At 53.9% G+C, this 20,708-nt stretch overlaps 1 protein-coding gene across 2 annotated transcripts in view; it reads right to left on the bottom strand.

The window, feature by feature from the left end:
- The window catches only part of Camk2a (calcium/calmodulin dependent protein kinase II alpha), a 59,843-nt gene that overhangs the window by 14,417 nt on the left and 24,718 nt on the right, over positions 1-20,708 (bottom strand). Inside the window, exons 4-14 of one of the 2 annotated variants that reach the window (XM_076856722.2) lie at positions 16,341-16,395; positions 15,380-15,445; positions 15,224-15,296; positions 12,504-12,606; positions 11,195-11,278; positions 10,965-11,059; positions 9,954-10,076; positions 9,514-9,597; positions 8,306-8,348; positions 5,505-5,545; positions 447-479 (exon numbers count right to left, since the gene is read on the bottom strand). In XM_076856722.2, the coding sequence (XP_076712837.1) occupies positions 447-479; positions 5,505-5,545; positions 8,306-8,348; positions 9,514-9,597; positions 9,954-10,076; positions 10,965-11,059; positions 11,195-11,278; positions 12,504-12,606; positions 15,224-15,296; positions 15,380-15,445; positions 16,341-16,395 (800 nt within the window). Of the gene's footprint in view, positions 1-446; positions 480-5,504; positions 5,698-8,305; positions 8,349-9,513; positions 9,598-9,953; positions 10,077-10,964; positions 11,060-11,194; positions 11,279-12,503; positions 12,607-15,223; positions 15,297-15,379; positions 15,446-16,340; positions 16,396-20,708 lie in introns of those variants that run through there. The other variant, XM_076856724.2, reaches the window with a different exon arrangement.

The following is a 20,708-nucleotide window of genomic DNA, read 5'->3' as shown; positions in this document are numbered from 1 at the left end:
CAGACTTACAAGCTCCAGGGGACCTCCATGGCACCTACTACTTTGGCCAAACACAGCCCCACCCTGGCCGCAACTGGCACAAACCAAGCCCTGAGATGAGTTCTAGAGCAGAGGGGTGGGCAGAAGCCAGAAGCCAAGGGCTGGACATGGGGTTGTGCTCAAATCCACCTTCACATCCGAGAAGGTCTCAGGTCTGCTGTCAGCCTGCTGGCCTGGGCTGTGGAGTTGGAGGTGTCAACAGAAACACGCAAACAATACACACACACACACACACCACACACACACACACACACACAACACACACACAAGGCCCACATACCAAGCACGCCCTGAGCACCCTCTCCCCGCCCCGGGTTCCCGTGCAGCCTGCAGGAGGGAGGCAGGAGCAAGGGAGGAAGGGTCGAGGCCCAGCATTTACCGGCGTGGAGGAGACGGCAGACACTCACCATTAACTGAACGCTGGAACTGGACTTTCTTTTCTGGAAAAACAAGGAGAAGAGATGGGACAGGAAAAGACACAGCGTGAAAACGGCACGGAGCAGAGAAACGACAAGGGATGTTTGGAAGGAGGATGGGCCTCAGGGTCATCCTCTGTGGTCCTTTGCTGGCCTGGCATTGGGAAAAGCCATCAGGGCCACCAGTACAGCTGGCCTAGCGGGGCCAGCCCTCTCAGGCTGAAATCCTGGGTCCTCATGTACAGCTACCTGGGTCCACCAAGATAACAACCAAGCTCAAGGCCAAGCCTCCCTTGGACCAGGGCTGCCTACTACACCTCACTCTGATGGAGAGAGCTAATCCTGACTTTGGCTCCCAATTGCCCAAGGCCTTCAGAGCCTAGTGCTCTTGAAGGACAAAAGGCAGATGAGGCTGAGTGCCTTCCCTGAGGCTCCCATGTCTCTGCTAAAAAAAAAAAACCCTCTCCCAGCTGAGTGTCATTGTCACTCAGGAAATGTGCCTCTTTTTTCCCTTCCTTCTTTTGCAGTGAGGGGATCAAACCCAGGGCCTTGCACAGGCTAGACAAGCACTCTACCACTGAGCTGCCTCCCAGCCCCAGGAAACTCACCAAAAATGTACAGAATGAGGTCCCCTTTGAGGAGTTTGATAACTAGATCTGGGGTGGGAACTGGACATCTCCATTTCCAGAAATATCCCCAGGGGACACGAGAGCTATCAGGGCCAGGCAAGGGGGCCAGTCCCCTAAATGGCCTCGGGCACTTACAGTTTCCCAGCTACTATCCCATTTGGCTCCTTTACGGTGATGGAGAAACTGAGACACAGCCAGAAGTGAGGCTGAGTCTAGAGCTGGAGTCCTGTGGCCTTGCCAGTTGGCCTGTCCTTGCACTTGGTAGCATCCCCTGCACTGGCTGTGGTGCCAAGGGAAGCGGGTGTGCAAATACGGATCCCCTTCTCCTTCCTTTGGCTCTCAGAGCCTGGAGTCTTGGGCTCACACTTAGAGAAAGTGCAGGTCCAGACTGGCATCTGTATTGGCAGACGAGACACTAAGGCCCGGAAAGGGGCAGTGGCCTGATCAGGTTCTTTCAGCAAGCCACTGGCACATCTGAGACCTGAGTGCAGGGCTCTGTCCTTTGCCCGGGGTTCTAGGTCTCCACAGCCTGACGCCCCTTCAAAGCCTCATCCTGTCCTAGATGTTCTTATGCCTGAAAGGCCAGGAGGCCCCTCATCCTGCTGCCTTGTGAGAAACTTGAGGTGCCACCACCGTCAGCCTTCACCATGGAGATGGGGCTTCTGATATTTCTTTAATGTCTCAGGTCTAATCTTGGGCTTTCTAATTCCATAATCCAGCAACCTTCTGAGTGCCAGAATCTATCCTGTGCCCTCCAACGGGGGGCCTCCACAGATTAGCAGGGATGGCTCACCAGGCATCTCTGTGATCATGTCCTTAGACTGCATCTTCCCCAGCTGGGCGGGACAGTGTGGCTTACAGCCAACCACCTGCATCAGCCGCTCTTCTGCCCTGCTCGCCTCGCCTCTCCTCTCCTCTCCTGTCCTCTCCTCTCTTTTTCTCCTAGTGTTGGCCTCCCGCCCTGGCTGGAGCCAAGCCAGGCTCAGTGTGTGGGGAAGGGGACAGGCCCACAGAGCTCAGCTGTCAGCAGAAACCTGAGGAGCCTCGCAGGGGCCAGGAGGTTTCAGGCGGGACACGAGTAGGTAACACAGAGCAAAGACTGCATCAGATTCGGACGCACAGTGACAGGATGGGACATGGGGAGAGAGGTCACGACGGCACGGATGGGACACCAACAGGGGCAGTGAGTGGGGTGAGGGGTAGGAGCAGTGGGCCCCTCCTGGTAGAAGCTGAGGCCGATGGGTGTCAGGGCAGGCACTGCTTCTTGGAGAAAGACTCAATTTCCCTAAATCACCAAATAACGATGCCACCAACAACCCATATCGACCGGTGCTTTAGAGTGTGATTGGAAAGGGCTTCCACTGAATGCAGAGTCACCTGTCTTAGAACCACGCGTAAAGGGAGGTTCTAAGCTCAGCAAGGGGTTGGAAACCAAATGTGATTGACATCAGCCTTGAAAAGCCCTGAAAGACCCGCAAAGTGCAGTCTTCTCTGAGCTCCAGCGGAGGTGGCCTCCCTCCTCCAGCGCTGGAACCAACCACTGTTTTTCCTGTGAAGCCCGAGATGAAATGGCAGCAGGTCTCTAAGGACCAGGCTTCAGGAAGAGCATGGATGTCCCCCTTTGGCTGGACACGTGAGGGTCATGGTGTGTCTCCACCAGGCCCCTCCGGGGTGACTTTCTCACCAACCCTTGCAAACAACCACAATGCTCCCCTTGTACAGATGACAGACCCAGGACCACGATCCTCAGAGGGAGGCAGCCGTGAGGCCCAGACTCACCGTGGCTTCTTGGCTTGAAGAAAACATGGCTAGACTCTTTCCCCCAGCCCCACTACCCTCCCTTCTCTGGGAGCGACTTGGCAGGCCTCCTGAGTTACTCGCATCTCCCAGAAGGACCTCCTCCCTCCTCCATCCAGGCTCCCAGATGGAGCTACATAAAGAGATGGTTTGTCCATGGATGGCCTTTGGGTTTCACCCACACCCAGGCCACCCTGAGGAGGAAGCGGTGGTGCTGTTCAGCTGAGCCCACTGGAAAGCTCTGTGACGGCCAGCAAACCTCTCCTGCCCACTGCCCTCTGCCAGCCTTGGCCTCCTGGCCTTGCTAGAGAGAAGCAGAACTTAGAGCTTCTTTCTTGGGCCTCCAACCGGCCCAAGGGAGACCCCTTCTGACCCTATACCCAGGGCTCCTCATCAGCCTCTGTCAGGGTCACATTCAAGAGCAGCAGACCCAGCGGCCTTTCTCTTTCTGCAGCCTCCTCTTCCATTGACCTGGGCCACAGCACAACAGCGTTTGTGGCCTCTGTAGCCATGTACCGAAAACTGCGGCCAGGAAGATGGCCTTCCCCAGGGCCCAATACCCCCAGCTCAGCATCTACCCACTGGGCAGAGAGGCCCCCTCCAGCTGCTCCCAGTCTGTGGCAGATCCATGCTGCACAAAAGCTCCAAAGGCAGGCTAGCCCAGACCTATCACCAGAGGCCACACAGGGGTTTGGACAGGTGTGCATTAACTTGATAAACTGCGTTGGCTTTTAATCTGTGGTTTCCAAATATTTTCTTGAACAAACTTTGCTTTCAAGGGAAATTTCACGCAAAAGTCTAACATAAAAAAATTGAAAAAAGAATCCTGACCAGCATCTCGTGTGCACGTGCCGTATCCCACACTAGCACAGTGTTAAGCACATTATCCCAGCTAATCCTTGTGAGTATCCTAGGAGGTGGGAATCCTTTCAGCCTCGTCTCATGAAAGAGGAAACTCAGGCTCAGGAAGTTTAAATAACCAGCCAAGGTCTAGCTGCTGGTGAACCCACCCTGATCTCTTAAGCACCCTGGCGACTGTGACTAGAAGCTGTCCTGGTGGAAGGGAGTGTGGGGGAATCTTGCGAATGGGGCTTCCCCCTTCCTAATGCTAGCCAGTCCATCTGCTGCCAGAAGGGTCTCCCCAGAACCTGTGGGCTCCAAAGAGTTCAATGTGAAAACCACTGACTTTGACTAATAACCAACTAGCTAGGTACAGTCAAGCATCGCAGGGACACATTCTGAGAAACGCATCCTGAGATGATTTTGTCATTATGTGAACATCAGTGGTTTAGGTGGCATAGCTACTACACACCTAGGTTACACGGCAGGGCCTAGGGATCATGGGCTGCAAACCTGTGCAGCGTGGTACTGCACTCAGGGCTGTAGGCAGTTAGAGCACAGTGATGTTTATGTATCCAAACATAGAAAGGGACAGTGAAAATACTAGGCATAAGAATGCCTTAGCTCCACTGTAATCATCTGGGACCATTGTTGTATATGCCATCTGCTGTTAACTGAAATGTCATTATGTGGCACAGGACTGTGTCCCTCAAGCATCCAGGAAGAGAAAGGAAAAGGATGAGATGGGGTTTTATTTCTTTCTTGTCTGTTTTTGGAACCGAAATCTTGGAAATGACCACCAGATCCATACCCCAGCCATCGTCCCTAGAGGTAACTCAAGTGGGAGGAGGCAAGGGGCAGAGAGGAGACTCGATCCTGGCCTTGGACATCTAGTCAGACCCACCCCCATGCAATCTCTGGCAGACCAAAGCCAGTGGGTGGCCAGAGACTGTAATGAAGCCATGAAGCCACCAGCACACCTGGGTGACAGTGTTCTTAGAGCATCTCACCTTCTAGTGTCCTGGGCCCCTAGCCAGGTGGGGCACTGGGCCCAGAAGGAAGCAAGATCTCAAGAAAGGAGAACCCACAAGGTGATAGGGTGGCAGGGGAGGAGAGAGCTGAGAGAGCAAGGGGACAGGCCCCAGAAAGCAAAGGGAAAAGAGAGAAGAGATGGGAAGGAGGGGCCAGCAGGGTGTGGAGGGAAATAGCTCGGGCATCAGGATGGGGACAGGGGACAGGCCTGGTGGGCAAAGGAGGGGATTCTTGGCACTGGAGCAGCAGGCCTTGGCAGGGAAGGGGCACCTCTGGATCCCACAAGCTAGAGGAATGGCTGCGTTCCCCACGGGTTTTCTGGGTTGGACTAGCATGTGCAACAGGTAGGGGCCAGCCCAGTCCACCCACACTGGGGCAGGAGGAGGAGGTCAACCCTCATACCGTTTCTGTCCCTCCCTCCACCCCCTTGCTCACAGTTCTTCAGCCCTGGAGAACCCCCAGAAACCTGATCTTTCTCTTTCCTGGGCTCATTCCAACCCCAGGCTACCTATCTCTCCCTCCCTCCCTCCCTCCGCCATCTCCCCCTCCCCCAGCTGCCCTCCCCACAAGCATGGTGACAGGATGATGCCGCAGCCCAGCTCGCTGGGTCTGGGGACAGCCTGGCCACAGACATAACCTGTGTCTGCCCAGAGCACATCGGCAACGCCCTGGTCTTGCCCCAGGCCTCAAAACCCATCCCTGTAGGCAGAAACGGCCAGAGACAGGCCCTGCCAGGCCCCCGGGGGCTCACCTTCACACCATCGTTCTTCTTGTTCCCTCCACTCTTCCCTCCTGTGGAGGAGAAAAAGTAGAGGGTTAGCAACACCAAGCAGGGCACCAGGGCCCAGAGGGTGAGGAAGAGCAGCATCCACAAGCAGCCGGAGAGCAGCCAAGGGGGCGACGGTCCTGGAACGGAGGCGGCCCAGCAACCGGGAAGAGACTTCCTCCTCCTCCTCCTCCTCCTCCTCCTCCTCCTCCTCCTCCTCTTCCTCCTCCTCCTCCTCCTCCTCCTTCTCCCTCTTCAGCAGCCCAGGCGCTGCCAGGGGCCCACTGGGTGGGCCTGGACTCCTCTGTCCTCAGTAATCTCAAGTGTAACCCTCTGGCTTCATGGGTCCAGGGAGGCATCCAACGTGCTCCGGGACTGTGGGGTGGCTGTTTCAGCCTGGGGATTCCCTCTGGATCCCGATCACCACTGTGCTGTTGGTGGCCAACCAGGAGGCCTGCTGCCTGGCCTGGGGGCTGGACGCTCCCCTCCCTCCCCTCCGCCCTCTCTAATTTTAGCCCCATGCGGCTGCAGAGGTCATGTGTCAGCCTGCCTACTCACTCAGGACAGCTGCAGGCTGCGTTTTGCCAGTGACAAGAAGCAGATGCCCCCCACCGGGGCCCACCCCTGCCAGAGCAGCCCTTCCCTGGTTTTCCCTTCAGGCAGCATAGGCCTCCCCAGCATCAGAGTCTGGGTCCCCACGCAGAGGCTGGCCACCGGTGGCAGGTGGTAGCAGAGGAACAGTACTGGGCTTTTCCCCTCCCCCTCTTTCACTTCCTCACTGGAGCCCTGGGAGTGGGCATCAGCCAGGAAATGGCATAAACACCCAGCCCTGCCCCACCTGGCATCCGGCTGCTTCGGACCTTAAGCAAGTGCCCTAAATGAGACCGTGATCTGTGAAATACTGCGCTCAGCCTGCGTGTAGCTGGTGCTCCATAAACGGCAGCCGTGATAAACCCTTCTCCAGGCAGTCTCAGGAACGTGAACTGGGCAGGGGTGGTGGTGGTATAGGGCCTCCATGCCCCAGGGGCTCTAAGGCACAAGGCTCATGGCTGGCCCAGCCTTCCAGTCCCCACACATTGCCACTTACGGTCCCTGCAAGCTGTCATCCAGTCACCCACTTGCAGATCAAGGGATAACGGGGCACCTCTGGGTGTCTGAAAGGAATGGTTGCCTGTCATCCGTAGACTTTTGTGAGTTGGACCAGGAGGATCCAACAAGCATGGGAGGGTGCTTGTCCCACACGCATCAAGGAGGGTGACCCCTCTCAGCTCCAGCCCACTGTGACAGACAAGGCCAGACTGATTTTCAAGAGATCTCAGAAATTTGAGTTTTTCTATGAAATCTACTTACTTTTGACCTGCTCCATTTCCAACCTGACTGATTCACCCCTCCTCAGTCAACCTGGTGGTCCCCTACTCCTAGGAAGTCACCATATGGATGCCAAACTTAGTAAGAACACCCAATGGTACAGACCACACTACAACCCAGAACTCCGGGGCTGAAGAGATCCTCCTGCTTCAGCCTCCTGAGTAACTGGGATTACAGATACATGCCACTGTGTCTGACCAGTCTCCTGACTTTTAAGAGCTAGAAACCCATTCCAGAATAACTTCTTAAACATCCTTGGTTTCCTGAAGCACATCTAGATACTGGAACTAATCCACAGGCCACCATTTTCTGGGCTCTGGATGAGAGTTCTCCAGGGTGCTTCAGTGTTAAAAAAAGACTCTGACTAGATAGCTCATCTTTCAGTATAAGGAACTACAGGTTCCTTGTCTGGGGAAAGGGTAGGGAGGCAGCTAAGTGTGGGGGAAAGCCCAAGCCTGAGGTTCTGGAATGCTCCCAGCTCTGGGCCTTGCTCATCCCAGCTGGTCATGGGCAGGTGGACCCTCTGAGGGAAGCCAGGCCTGTACCCTGCTCAGAACACACCCCTGGCTACAGTGTGGGCACGCATCCATGGCAGCTGTCTGTGCTGGCCCCAGCCCAGTCTGAGGGCCCCTCAGGTGAGCTTTGCCATATCTGCCATCTATATCTGCTCTGCTGCCCCGTCAGCGCCCAGGGCTCCCCAGAGACAGACCTCTGGCAGCACTGGCCTGGAGTTGGTCCACATACCAAGAGGAGCTATTTGCTAAGCCCTGACAATAATCCCTTCCCCTTCTCTCTTTGGGGCCACATGCCCAGGTAGTTGGGCACTCCCTGCCTTAACCAGCCCGGTTTGGGACAGGAGCCAGGGAAACTCTGGCCCTGGTCTTCCTGGTGACCCAGCCTGGTCAAGGGTACTTGCTCTGGGCTGCTCATATCTATGAGGCAGGCTCTGCCTCTCTCTAACCTTTGACCTGATGTCAGAGCTCACCCCTTAAACTCTGCTTCCTCATCAGAAAAAGGAGGATGGCAACAGCCCCCCAATTCCCTGTCATGAAGGCTATCTGAGCAGAAGTGTGGGGACTGGATAGCACAGGGCTCCCGCAATAGCTGGGCAGTACTGTTGCGCCCTGGTCCTGGCTCCATCCCTCCTGGGCCAGAATCCTCCACATTCCAGGTTTCCCCTCTAAGGATCCCAGTGCACTGTGAGGCAGGAGAGCGAGACTCACATCTAACCAGGCCTGGAGTTGCTCACCTTTGACCTTTCTCCTTTCCTTTTGGGGTTCAGGTTTGTGGCAGTGAGCTAAATCCCAGTCCAGAAACATTCTGCAGCCCCTACTCTGAAGACACCCAAATATCCAACAAGACCATGCTCACAGCAGACCAGTGCAGGACATACTGGTGACTCAGGCCCTACCACCTACCAGAGAAGTTCCTGGTGGCCAGCATTGTGGTCAGAATGGCTCCCTGCAACAGAGAAGAGTGGGGACAGGGGAAGGAGGCCGGAGGTAAGGGGAGGAGGGGAGACAGAGAAATGGGAGGGGTGTAGGGAAGGACAAGCAGGTGTCTCTTCAGGGACAGATCCAAAGCCTCTGCCCCTGTGCCCCCATCTGTCCCCCACCCCCACCCTGCAGCCCAGAGCCCTTCCCCCACCCTCCCTGGAGAAGTCGGCTTTGGCCGGCACAGCTCTTGGGACAGGGCCATCCCAGGCGCAGATATTAATAGGACCCGTGGCCTGGCCAAAGCTGATGGACTTGAGGACACCTACTGGCGGGGACTCCTAAAGGCCACTCCTAAAGTTTCCTGCCTGGGCAATGACAGGAGACCTTGCATCCCTCCTCCAGGGCTAGTTCACTGCTTTGTGGCCCACGGCTCAGAAGCCCGGAGGATCTCCTTGTGGAGAAGCCCTCGCTATCGGCAAAGGGCTGGGGGATCACCCCCTGCTCCTCCTGCTGTCTGATTCAGACCTGACTCAGACGCTTTCTGAATCTGAAAATCTCTGACGTTAAGCATCCCCATTTCCATTTTGAGACTTCCTCTATGACACAGCTCACTGTGCAGTGAATGGGACCGGGTTCTCCTGGATCATGCTGGCCACAGTCATCCTCCCTCAGTGCTGTGGCCTCTCACCCCACAGTGGTCTCCTGCCCAGTCATCTCTTGTCCCCAAAGTTCTCTCCAGACACTCACAACCCCCTCTGGTCCTCCAGGAGGTCATGCCCCCTCCCGCCGCCGCCAGCAAGGGCCTTTCGGTGTCCGGAGCACCTTCCCTTTCTGACTGGACACTGTGCTAAATCCAATCCCTGCTTATCCTTAGGGTCTCAGCTGACTCCAGGAAGGCCTCCTGGGACCCTTTCCAGAACCTTCCAGACTTGGGAATGCCATTGACCCACTGTGTCCTCCCACAGCCCCGGCACAGCACTCACCATGGCCCCGCAATGTCCTGGTCACATGTCTGTCCTCTCCACCAGACCACGAGCTCAGTCAGGGTGAGGATGGGGTCTAATTCACTGCTCACTCCCCAAATCCCAGCCTGCTGTCTAGCATGCAGTAGGTGTTCCATAAATGCTTGTGGAATCAATGAAGGAAAGAACTAGTGAGCCTGGGGGGTATGGAAGGTAAGGACCTGTTACCTTCAGTTTCCTCCTGGCATTGAACTTCTTCAGGCAGTCCACGGTCTCCTGTCTGTGCATGCAGGAGGCCACAGTGGACCGGTGCTGGAGGAGGAGAAAGAGAGGTCTGTAGTGAGATGTGCTGGAAGACAGCCTAGGTCCGGGCAGCAGGGCATCTTAACAAGGTGTGGTGGCTTCTTGGGAAAATAATTCTTTGTTCTAGGGATGGTGCAGAGTGCTTAGGATGTTGGCATCCGACGGTCAATGCCAGGGACACTCCTGGTCATGTGCCAACACAGGACATCCCTCAATTCCATATTGTCCCCGAGCATCACAGTAGGGTCAGTCTCTCTGGTTAAGCCCCATCAGCCCCAGGCAGGAGCAGGGCCAGGATACCACAGGGGCCTGGACCTTGCAGTCTAGAGGGACTCTGGGGAGGGTCCCTGCTGTGGGAAGCTCACCGAGATCCAGGGGTGCTTGAGGGCCTCTGCAGCTGTGATGCGTTTGGATGGGTTGATGGTCAGCATCTTATTGATCAGATCCTTGGCTTCTGGGGTGACGGTGTCCCATTCTGGTGATGGGAACTGGAAGGGGCAGAGGGGCCAGGTTTGCCCAGCCTGCCCCAGGCCACCCCTGCGATCCCCCAGCCCCTGACTGGCAGGGGAGCAGGCAGGGGTGCTAATGCCATCCACTCAGCCCCCACGGCCAGGAGTCGGGACTCCTCGGGACCAGGGGAGGGTCGGAGCCTTGGGAACCAGGACAGATGAAAGCCTGGTCACAGGGAAAGGAGACCTCCCCCTGTCATCCTGAGGCTGTGCCCTCTCTAGAGAAGGGCTGACCGTGGTCATGGCCCAGACAGAAGAATCAGAAGACCTGGGTCCAGGTCCTGCCTCTGTCTCCCCCAGACCTGGGCCTGTCGTGAGCCATCTCTGGGATGCCGAGGTGTGACTATCACAGGACTCATGGCACAGGGCTTGATGGACACCAGTAGCTAGAAGCATGGATGGATGCGAGGGCCAGAGGCTCCCCTATCTGTAAAGTGAGGATGGTATTCGTGTCTATGTTGTAGCCTGGTGTGAAGATCTCATGTCTCCAAGTGCATAAAACAATCAGATGAGTGCTACGGACATGTGAGCTACTATGACTATTTGTATATGTAAGAAAAAGAGAGAGAAAAAAATGAAAAAATACAGCTCAGGGCTGCCCCCTCCCTTCTGCCCTCCAGGGCCCCTGCAGGACAGATCGCGTCACTTCGAGCCCCTACTCATTAGGCACCTCCTGAGCTGCCTGGCCCTGCCCATCTTCAGGCTCCCCTGGGCTTCATCCCTTGCCCCGGCTCTAGAAAGTGGCCGGGGAGCTAGGGGGATTGGAAAGGCGGGAGGAAGATGTCCTTCCTCAGATCTCTGAGCTTCACTAGAAGGGGACCAGAGGATGACAGGGGCAGGGTGGCTGGAGAGAGGAGCAACACTCACATCATAGGCACCGGCTTTGATCTGCTGGTACAGGCGGTGCTGGTCCTCATCCCAGAATGGGGGGTATCCAACCAGCAGGATGTACAGGATGACCCCTGGGGAGAAGACCAGGAGAACCTTCAGCCCCCTGCCCTGCGGGGAGGAGAGATGAAGGCAGGGTGATGGAAAGGAGTGTGGGGACCCAGGGCCTGGGTGGCCCAGGGGAGGAGCAGGCCTTTGGATGGACTCACCGCAGGCCCACAGGTCCACAGGCTTCCCGTATGGGTCCTTCCGCAGCACTTCTGGGGAGAGGTATCCAGGTGTCCCTGCAAACCCTGCTCCCCAGACACACAGACAGGCAGACAGACACACAGAGATTGGCATGTGAGTAATCTGGAGCCAGATCCTGCTGGGAGAGGGGATGAGGGTCATCTAGAGCTGGAACAAACAGCCTCTGACCCCCAGAGCTTGGGGGTTACACCGTGCAACCCTGGTGGGCTCTGTAAGCCAGCAAAGTCCCTAGGCCAGGGTAGACAGGCACCTAGCACACCGGCCGTCACTCCCCATGGCAAAGTCTGTGGCAGACAGCAGTAATCAATCACAGAGTTCCTTCCCACGGGGTCCTGATCAGGGTCATACATTTCCCAGAACAGCCCTCCCAGCCCCTCTACCAACCAACTATTGGTGGCCTTCAGCTCTTGCCATACCAGTTCTGCACTGAGAGCTAACATTCCTATCCCCCACTCCCCACTGCCTTGTCAGAGCTGGTCATGAGAGGCCAGAGGCCTGTCCCTAACTCTAGCTTTGCCCCTAATTTCCTTATCTGGTTTCTTTACTTTAGAGCCTCAGCTTCCTCCTGTGACAAATGAAGGATTAGGGATTCCTATTTTAAATACCTCCCAGTGTTTGGGGGAAGATCAAGCAAAATAAAAGACAAACGAAGTATTTTAGCAAGTAATCATAGAACAGTTACCAATTACTGGGTGTGCGTGCTGAACTTGGGCAGAGCACTTTATAAGCCTGGTCTCAGTTAATCCTCACACAGACCTTGAGGAACATAGTATGATTATCCCCATTTTACAGTTGAGAAAACAAAGTCTCAGAGAGGTGAAATGACTCTGCTAAAGCCACACACTTCATAAGTAGCAGGGTCCGGACTTGAACCCAGAGCTCTGGTCCTTGACCACTGATCATTATTGTCCACTAAAAAGCATAACCAGATTTTGAATTATACCGAAATCCCAGAGAGCACTGGGCCATCTGAGCTTAAGTCCTAACTCCAGCCCTCTTAAGCTCTTGACCTTTTCCGAGTTTCCTAGCCAGTCTCCTCATCTGCAGCATCCAGGCTGAGGTTGTCCACAGAAGCCCCTGCTGACGGTGACCACGTGGCTCACCTGAAGAAGCCATGTTATGGTTTTTGTGATGGCCCTGTTCCTGCACCTGGCCCCAGGGAGACAGGGTGGGCACCACCCACTGACTGGCTGGAGGCTGGGTGGGGTGGACTGTGCAGCATGGACCCTGGCTGGCCCCCAACGCCCCTGCCACTCCCGCCCCACTCACCAAACCATGCCTGCTGCTCCCCCTCCACCTCTATGGCCAGGCCAAAGTCCGCCAGCTTCACGGCAGCGCCCTTGAGCTTGGAGGCCAGCAACAGGTTCTCCGGCTTCCCAGGACCAGGAAGAAAAGGGGGAGGAGAGGGCGAGAGACAGCAGGTTCAGAAGTGCACCTTGGGGACTGGGCTCACAGGAAGAGCTGCCACACAGCCCAGGGGCCCGGCCCCAGGACAGAGAGGGAGCTATTCCCTGGCAATTTCTCCATCTTCTACAGAAAAACCCTTCCTCCACCAGCCACCCCAAGTCTGGAGCTGGGTTGAGGGGAGGTTAGGCACAGGGTGGGGGTGCTAAGGCCATCACCACAAGAAAGAAGCAGAAGGGTTTATGGGTCCTGCTGTGTACCAGCCATTATGTTCCAAGTGCATCCTCTCACCCACCATCCCAACAACCACTGCTTTCCACAGTGACCTGACATCCTTTGAAACAGTTCTGCCACCTTCCACCTCAGGGCCTTTGCACTTCCTGTTTCCCCTGCCTGATTTGCTCTGCCTTCCAGCCTTGTAAGCCTATCCTCTTCCCTTTGTCCAGCTCACCTTCACGATACTCCTTCAAAGAAGCTCCCCCACCCATGATTACTCCATGGAAAGAAGGAGTCATCAGGTGTCATCTGTGTTGTCTCTTGTTACCTACATATTTATCACATGTATAAAGTTAAGGAAACCGAGGCTCAGAGAGGTTAAGCAAGATCACACAGCTGGAAGGGCTGGAGTCAGATTCAAGACAGGGATTGACTCCATCTTAATCACTATAGGTCGAGAGATGATGGAGCTTGGCCCCAGGACCACAGCTGACCTGGGGGGAGGCCCCACATCTCTCCTCTGGATCACTGAGGCTGCTGCCTTCCACTGGCTCAGACCCTCAGAATTTCTCCACTTCCTGCTGGTCCCCCTCCACCTTGGGATTCAGGACAAAGAGAGACTAAGATTCCCTCCATTCTTGGGTCATCCTGGCTTCAGGTCCCAGGATCGTGACTTCTATGCTGTGGAACTTCACCAGATAATTTCATTTCTCTGAGTTCAGTTTTTTCCTTCAGGGAAACGGAGACAAGGCCTCCCTGATGGGGTGGTGTCTGGATCAACCCAGACAGTTCACAGGAAGCACCCTGCTGAGGCGAGCTGTCAGCGCTTGAGCTTGGCTGCTTGGGGAGGAGCCAAGAGACTGGAGAAAATTGGCTCCCACTCTTCCTCTGACCCTTTCTGCAGCGGGGCTTCGAGGGGTCCCACCTCCAACCTTTCCCTGTCAAAGCCAGCTTGGTCCCACACAAGTACAGCTCCCCCTGTCTGGCTCCTGAAGACTGCCTTTGTCCTCTAGGGACTGTACTTTCGATGTGCCCTGGGTCTCAGTGGCCGTCCTGCCCTGATTTGATGAATGTGCCTCTAATTAGTGCATCCAGAGTGGCCTAAATTTGGGCAGCCTCTCCTCCTTCCTTCCTCCACCCGGGCAGGGGCCGGAGCTATAATGGGAACAGGCCTTCGGGGAGAGCTGCCCTGCCTCTGGCCAGAGACCCTCTTGGATCAAACCCCAAGGACCTTGCCCGGGGCACAGGTCAGAAGCCTTGGATTGCCAAAGACAGTTAGAGGTGGGCAGGGGTGCTTATCAGAGCAGTGTCCCCAAGAGAGGCCTGGAACAAATGGAGCACCCGGGAGGTATCCAGGGGAAGGAGGGCCTGGAACTCACATATGGGTAGGAAAGGGGAGCCCACCCCGCCAATACTTCGGGGTTACCACAAAGCTGATCAGGTCTCTCTAGAGTGGAAGGCTTGATATCTGTGTGGTTCCAAACTGGGGTTCAGGACAGAGTCCCACAACAGGAAAGAGCAAGGGACAGCTAGGGGCAGCCCCATGGGAAGTAAGTTCATTGTCACTGAAGGCCAAATAAGCAGAGGCTCCATGGATACACAAAAGGGTCACCCTAGAAGGGGCTGGCTGCTGCAGAAGTACGGGCTGTCTGAAGTGGCCTTCGGGCACTGGACTTGAGGTTATAGGACCTGCGGTTGGAAGGCCTGGGCTCCGTGCTCCTTGCTCAGGCACAACTGAAATCCATGCCCTTGGACTCTTTCAACCTTAACGTCCTATTTTGCAAAACCAAGATGCTCCCAGCCCCTGATGCCATGAGGCCCAGCAGAGGAGGTCCACCATGTCCAAGAGAAGAGGGCAAGGCTGAGTGGCCAGGAGAGTCCTAGGCTGCGTAGTCCTGTCCATCTCTTAGGTGGAAAGAGGGGTACTTAGAGGTCCCCAAGTCCTATTTTTTCTCCTTGCCGTTTGCCTGAGACCCGAACAAGAGTCTGGGTCAGGGAGCTCTCTCAGCCAACATCCCGCCAAGGAGGAGTAAGCAGGCAGAGGGGAGCCAGTCGGACCAAGCAGCTCCAGCAACTGTAACCTGGTTGGGATCTGGACCTTTCCAGGACTCTGCCTCGCCCTGCACCCCGGGCGGCCCCGGGGGTCTAACTGAACTGGGGCTGGGAGTCAGGAGACCTGGAGCCCAAACCCAGCTGCTCTGCCTTCCTGAGCTCAGCTTCCTCCGAAGACAGTGGGGGGATATTCCCTCCTGCCCAAAAGGAAAATGAAAGGGGTTCCAGTTGCACCCTGCTCCATGGGAGCTGGGAAGGGCCAGAGGGGCCCTGGGCTGGGCGGACTCCGGTTGGCCACACCCATCGCGGGCGCTCACCTTCAGGTCCCGGTGCACCACCCCCATCTGGTGGCAGTGCAGCACGGCCTCCAGGATCTGCTGGATACAGTGACTGGGGAGAGAGAGAGAAGGGTCAGCCCAGGACAGGCCTCCTCACCAAGCGGGCAGCGGGCAGGAGGAGTGCCCTGCGCTTACCTGGCATCAGCCTCACTGTAATACTCCCGGGCCACGATGTCTTCAAACAGCTCCCCGCCAGTGACCCTGGGGGACAGGCACGCAGTCACCCTCCCACAGAAGCCCCAGGCGCCACCCTGCCTAGAGGAGTCTCCCAGAAGCTAGGGACAGGGCCCAGGGACCTCAGAACCTCAGTCCAAAAGAGAGGGACCTGAGGCCCCTGGGCGCCACCACGGGCACACCCTCCCTTCCCCTGGTCCCTCCCCCGCCCCTCAGACCCCGCCCCGGGCAGGGTCCTGGCTGGTGGCAGAGGGCACCCAGAGCACTGCAGGATCACCGCTGCAGGAGCCCAACCACTGTTTGGTTGTGTTCTTTCCATGTCCTTGCCCCCAACGGACATGATCCCCGCCAACAGATGAGACCAGAGTCACTGCTGATTCCCAGGCCACCCTCCACCCACCACGGAAGACTGCCATCGCCTGCCTGCTTTGACAAATCAAACCCATCCGAAAGGAAACTTGATATCACCCCTATGAATGGTAAACCAGCATCACTAGCCACGAATAGAAGAGAAACAAAAATAAATATATGGCCCGGAGTGGTGGCGCAGCCTGTAATCCCAGTGACTGGGGAGGCTAAGGCAGGACGATTGTGAGGTCAAAGCCAGCCTCAGCACAAGCAAGGCGCTAAGTGAGACCCTGTCTCTCTATAAAATATAAAATGGGGCTGGGGGCATGGCTCAGTGGCTGAGTGCCCCTGAGTTCAATCCCCAGTACCCAAATAAATAAGTATATGATCACAGTTAAAAGTGTTTGGCGGTTTAACTAGGAGGGCTTGGAAGAGCAGACCTACCACATCTGGGGAAAGAGCAGACCTACCACATGTAGACCAGAAGAGGGAATTCTACCCAGCCAGGGAGCGCTGGGGACCCTGGCCGAGCACCCCCACACCCATGCCTCATCCCAGGTGGGGCCAGACTCACAGGTCGAAGATCAGGTAATGGTGTCCCTCCTCAGAGATGCTGTCATGGAGCCGGACTGTGGGAGAGGCCAAGGCAGTTGGTTACACCTGGACACACTGCTCCCCACCCCCCACATCCCCTGCAGCCCATATTATGGCAGGGGGGACAGGAGCCTGAGCTGCCTGCCGAGGAGCTGTCGCCTCTTCAGGCCAAACTCCCAGGAATCCAGAGCTCCCAGATTATTCTTGTGCTTCTGAAAGGAAGGGTAGAGGCCTGGGGATGCCTCTGGTTGGGCCAAAACCAACTTCTCACGGGACAGGGCTCTCAACCTTTCCTGTACCACAACCTAAACATGAACATGGCATAGGGCAGGGATGCTGGCTCTGAAAATCATGCTTCATCCACACAGTGGAAAATTACATGGCTGTTAATGTGGCAGTTCTAGATCCCCTGGCTTGGAATCATCTCCAGATTGTATTGTTTGATGAAAAAGCAAAGTGCAAAACAGTATGTACAGTTCTTTCTAAAAAGAAAGTGTGCAAAAAACACATAACCTAATCAATAAGTGGACCAAGGAACTGAACAGGCACTCCGCAGATGATGAGATACAGTCAAAAAATATGTGAAAAATGTTCAACAACTCTAGCAATTAGAGCAATGCAAATTAAAACTACACTGAAAACAATGGGATATGTGTGTGTGTGTGTGTGTATGTGTGTGTGTGTATAGATATATATGAAATGGAATGTTACTCAGCCTTAAAGAATAATAAAATTATGGCATTTGCTGGTAAATGAATGGAACTGGAGAATATCATGCTAAGCAAAAGAAGCCTATCCCCAAAACTAAAAGCTGAATGTTTTCTCTGATATGTGGATACCAATTTCACACTGCGGGCAGGGGAGTTAGGGAAGAATAGAGTTACTATAGATTAGGTAGGGGAGTGAAGGGAGGGGAGGGGTATGGGGGTAGGAATGAAATAGAATGGATCAGACATTATTAGTCTATGTACATATGTAAATATACTCCTGGTGTGATTCTACATCATGTACAACCAGAAGAATGAGAAATTATACTCCATTATATATAGTATATCAAAGTGCATTCTACTGTCATGTGTAATTAACTAGAACAAATTTAATTTTTTTTTTAAATACTAGACTGAGATTTCATCTCACTCTAGTCAGAATAGCAGTTTTCAAGAATACAAGTAACAAAAAAATGTTGGTGGGGATGTGGGGAAAAAGGCACACCCATACATTGCTGGTGGGCCTGCAAATTAGTGCAACCACTATGGAAAGCAGTATGGAGATTTCTCAGAAAACTTAGAATGGAACTATCATTTGACCCAGTTATTCCACTTCTGGGTTTATACCCAAAGAACTTAAAATCAGCATACTACAGTGACATGGCCATATCAATGTTTTTAGCAGCTCAATTCGCAATAGCCAAACTATGGAACCAACCTAGATGCCCTTCAACAGATGAATGGATAAAGAATACGTGATATATTACTGGCATATTACTCAAAGCTTTAAAGAAAAATGATATCATGGCATTAGCCGGTAAATGGATGGAACTGGAGAGTATGGTGTTAAGTGAAATAAGCCAATCCCCCAAAAAACAAAGGCCAATTGTTCTCTCTGATTTGCAGGTGCTGACTCACAATCATGGGGAGAGGCTCACCAGATTGGACAGGAGGAGAGGAGTTGGAAGTGAGAGGGGATGGGAATGAGAAAGACAGTAGAATGAATGGGACAGAACTTTCCTATGTTTATGTATGAAGACACGACCAGTGTAACTCCACATCATGTACACAAGAATGGGAATTTATACCCATGTATGTATACTATGTCAAAGTACATTCTACTGTCATGTATAACTAAAGAGAATAAATAAACAAATTGAAGGAAGTGTTTAAGCTTCTATACGACGTAAGTTTCTCTGGAAGAATACAGAGAAGTGGGTGTGGGGCTGCCTTGGGGGAGGGGAGTTGGGAAGCAGGTCCTGGGGGAGACTCACTTTTCACTGTAAATCCTAGTGCCACTGATTTGTGCCGTGTGCCTGTATCTCTGACTCAATACTGAGTCCCCTGAATTGCTGTGGTTTTCATATTTGCACATCAAGTTTAGAAAGTGAACTAGGAGACAGGCTGGATAGAGTCCCAGGTGGGTGTCTGCAGAGGATGGGAACGGAGCTCCAGAGATGGGACCGACCAGGACACCGATTCAAATTAAAATTTGGGCGGGGGTTGTGGCTCAATGGCAGAGCGCTTGCCTCACATATGTGAGGCACTGGTTCGATCCTCAGCACCACATAAAAATAAATAACAAAATTAAAATATTTTTTAAAAATTCAATACTTTTTTTTGTAGTAATGGGGCTAAAACCCAAGGGCCCTCTACCACCGAGTTATGTCTCCAGTCTTTTTTTATTTTTTAAGACGGGGTCTTGCTAAATCGCTGAAGTTGACCTTGAACTTGCAATCCTCCTGCCTCAGCCTCTCGTGTCACTGGGATTACAGGCATGAGCCACCACACCAGGCTAAAATTTTAAGACATTCTTAAATAAGGATAACTACTAATACATAAGAACCAAAATGTTTTAAATATATTTAAAGCAAAAAATAATAATCTCAAGATGTACACAGGATAATCCTGCTTTAATTTACAACATTTTATTATTTTAAAAATCCATACATACAGTCATGTGAAAACCTCTATACCCACACTCCAGTTCCTGTTTTCCTATACTTACTTTACTACCCTTCTAACTGTTGTTCTATTAATCTGTTTTAATTTTTAGTGCATTTAAAAGTACATGCAGGCTAAACTTTTACAATTCATGTGTGTGTTTAGCTGTGCATTTGATTGATGGAACCCAGCAATCCTACCTCCCCTCCAGAGCCCCGACTGCCAGGGCCTAACATTCCTCTGCTGCTTGCAGAGACCCCGCCCCTGTCTCAGGCCCTGCTGAGACCTGACCTGAGACGACATGCCAGGTGTGACTGCAGAGACCCACATGGCACCCGATCTCAACTCTAGGTGGGCAGCTACAGGAGAGGTTTCAAAAAGTATTTGCTGTCCCATTTATCTGCAATTAATGTGGATTCTGAGTGTGTCAGGGGGAGTTATGTAAAAGACCCTTTTCTTCTTCCATCTATCTCCAATGGGTCCTGGGGAGTGGACCTTTCTTGTCTACCCTAGAAGGAGGTGGTCTTAATGTCCCTTTCCTGAGTGTGAGAAGCTCTGAGAAGCCAAGCTTCCGCGAGAACCATCTCAGGAAGGGGTTTCAGAACCAGGTCCACACCTTTGGAAGGAGCCCCCCAAAAGAGCGGGATCCCAGACCCACCCTCAGGGATCAGGAAAACAGACAGAAGGTGGCGGGGATTTTCTGTGGAGCAGACTCCTGCTCTGTGATGACTTTGCGCTATTATAAAATGCTGTCCCTCTGAGTCGCCCGGCAGGGGCACACAGCCTGGACACTAGCCCCCACTTGGGCAGTGCACCACCTATACAACAGCACTGGAGTCTGCCTCAGTCCCTAAGAGAGAGCGGAATCACTCCTCAGAACCCAGGGGACAGGACTTCTCTCAGTGTCATGTTCACACACAGCCTCCCCTCCTATCATGGAGGCTGCCCTGAGGAATGAGCCCAAGAGGAAAGGCAGGATTCAAGAACAGCAGGCTACAGTAGTAGCCCTGCCCCCTGGTGGAGTGACTGGACCATTGTTATGCTGTCATTTGACTTTTAAATATTGTCACAGAACAAATTTGTAACCTAGTTTTCAGTAATGCAGCCAGAGTTATGAAATTCTGACATTCCTGTGATGGTTCCAGTGGATGCAATTTTTGTCTTGAAGTTGAAGGGCAGCACTTGCTCTTTTCCCTGGGTGCCCCGAGGGACACCCAGATGCCCACTTGGGAAGCTAAGTGGAGTGACTAGGAACGTGGACTCGCAGTCAGCCTACTGAGTCCCCTCATAGGTCCACCTCTTACAAGCTGTGTCTTTGGGCAAACGACTTAGCCTCCTGAGCCTGCATTTCTAATGAGTGCTCCGGGTGCTAATGTGAGGGTCTTGTAGAGTACTCAGCGTAGTACTCAGTGCTAGGAAGAGCTCAATAAATGAAGACAGAGCCATCTGGCCCATCACCTACCAAGCCCCCAGGCTGTCCCTAGCACAGACCAAGTTTCCCTGAGCCCTGGGTGGCCTTCTGGGGCCTTCCCCAGCATGGGTGGTGATGGTGCAGAGAGCAGGGTACTGCTGTCCCCAGCTGGACCAACCTGTGCTGAGCCAGGCACCTCCCTCACCTGGTCGCCTTGGGGCTGGGCAGTGGCCACATGTAGACCGTGCTCAGTGCCCTTGTCTGAATTTGCCACGCAGGCTGGGTG

This window comes from Callospermophilus lateralis, chromosome 5, assembly GCF_048772815.1.
Source record: "Callospermophilus lateralis isolate mCalLat2 chromosome 5, mCalLat2.hap1, whole genome shotgun sequence".
NCBI lineage: Eukaryota > Metazoa > Chordata > Mammalia > Rodentia > Sciuridae > Callospermophilus > Callospermophilus lateralis.
This window is presented reverse-complemented; position numbering and strand designations above follow the sequence as displayed.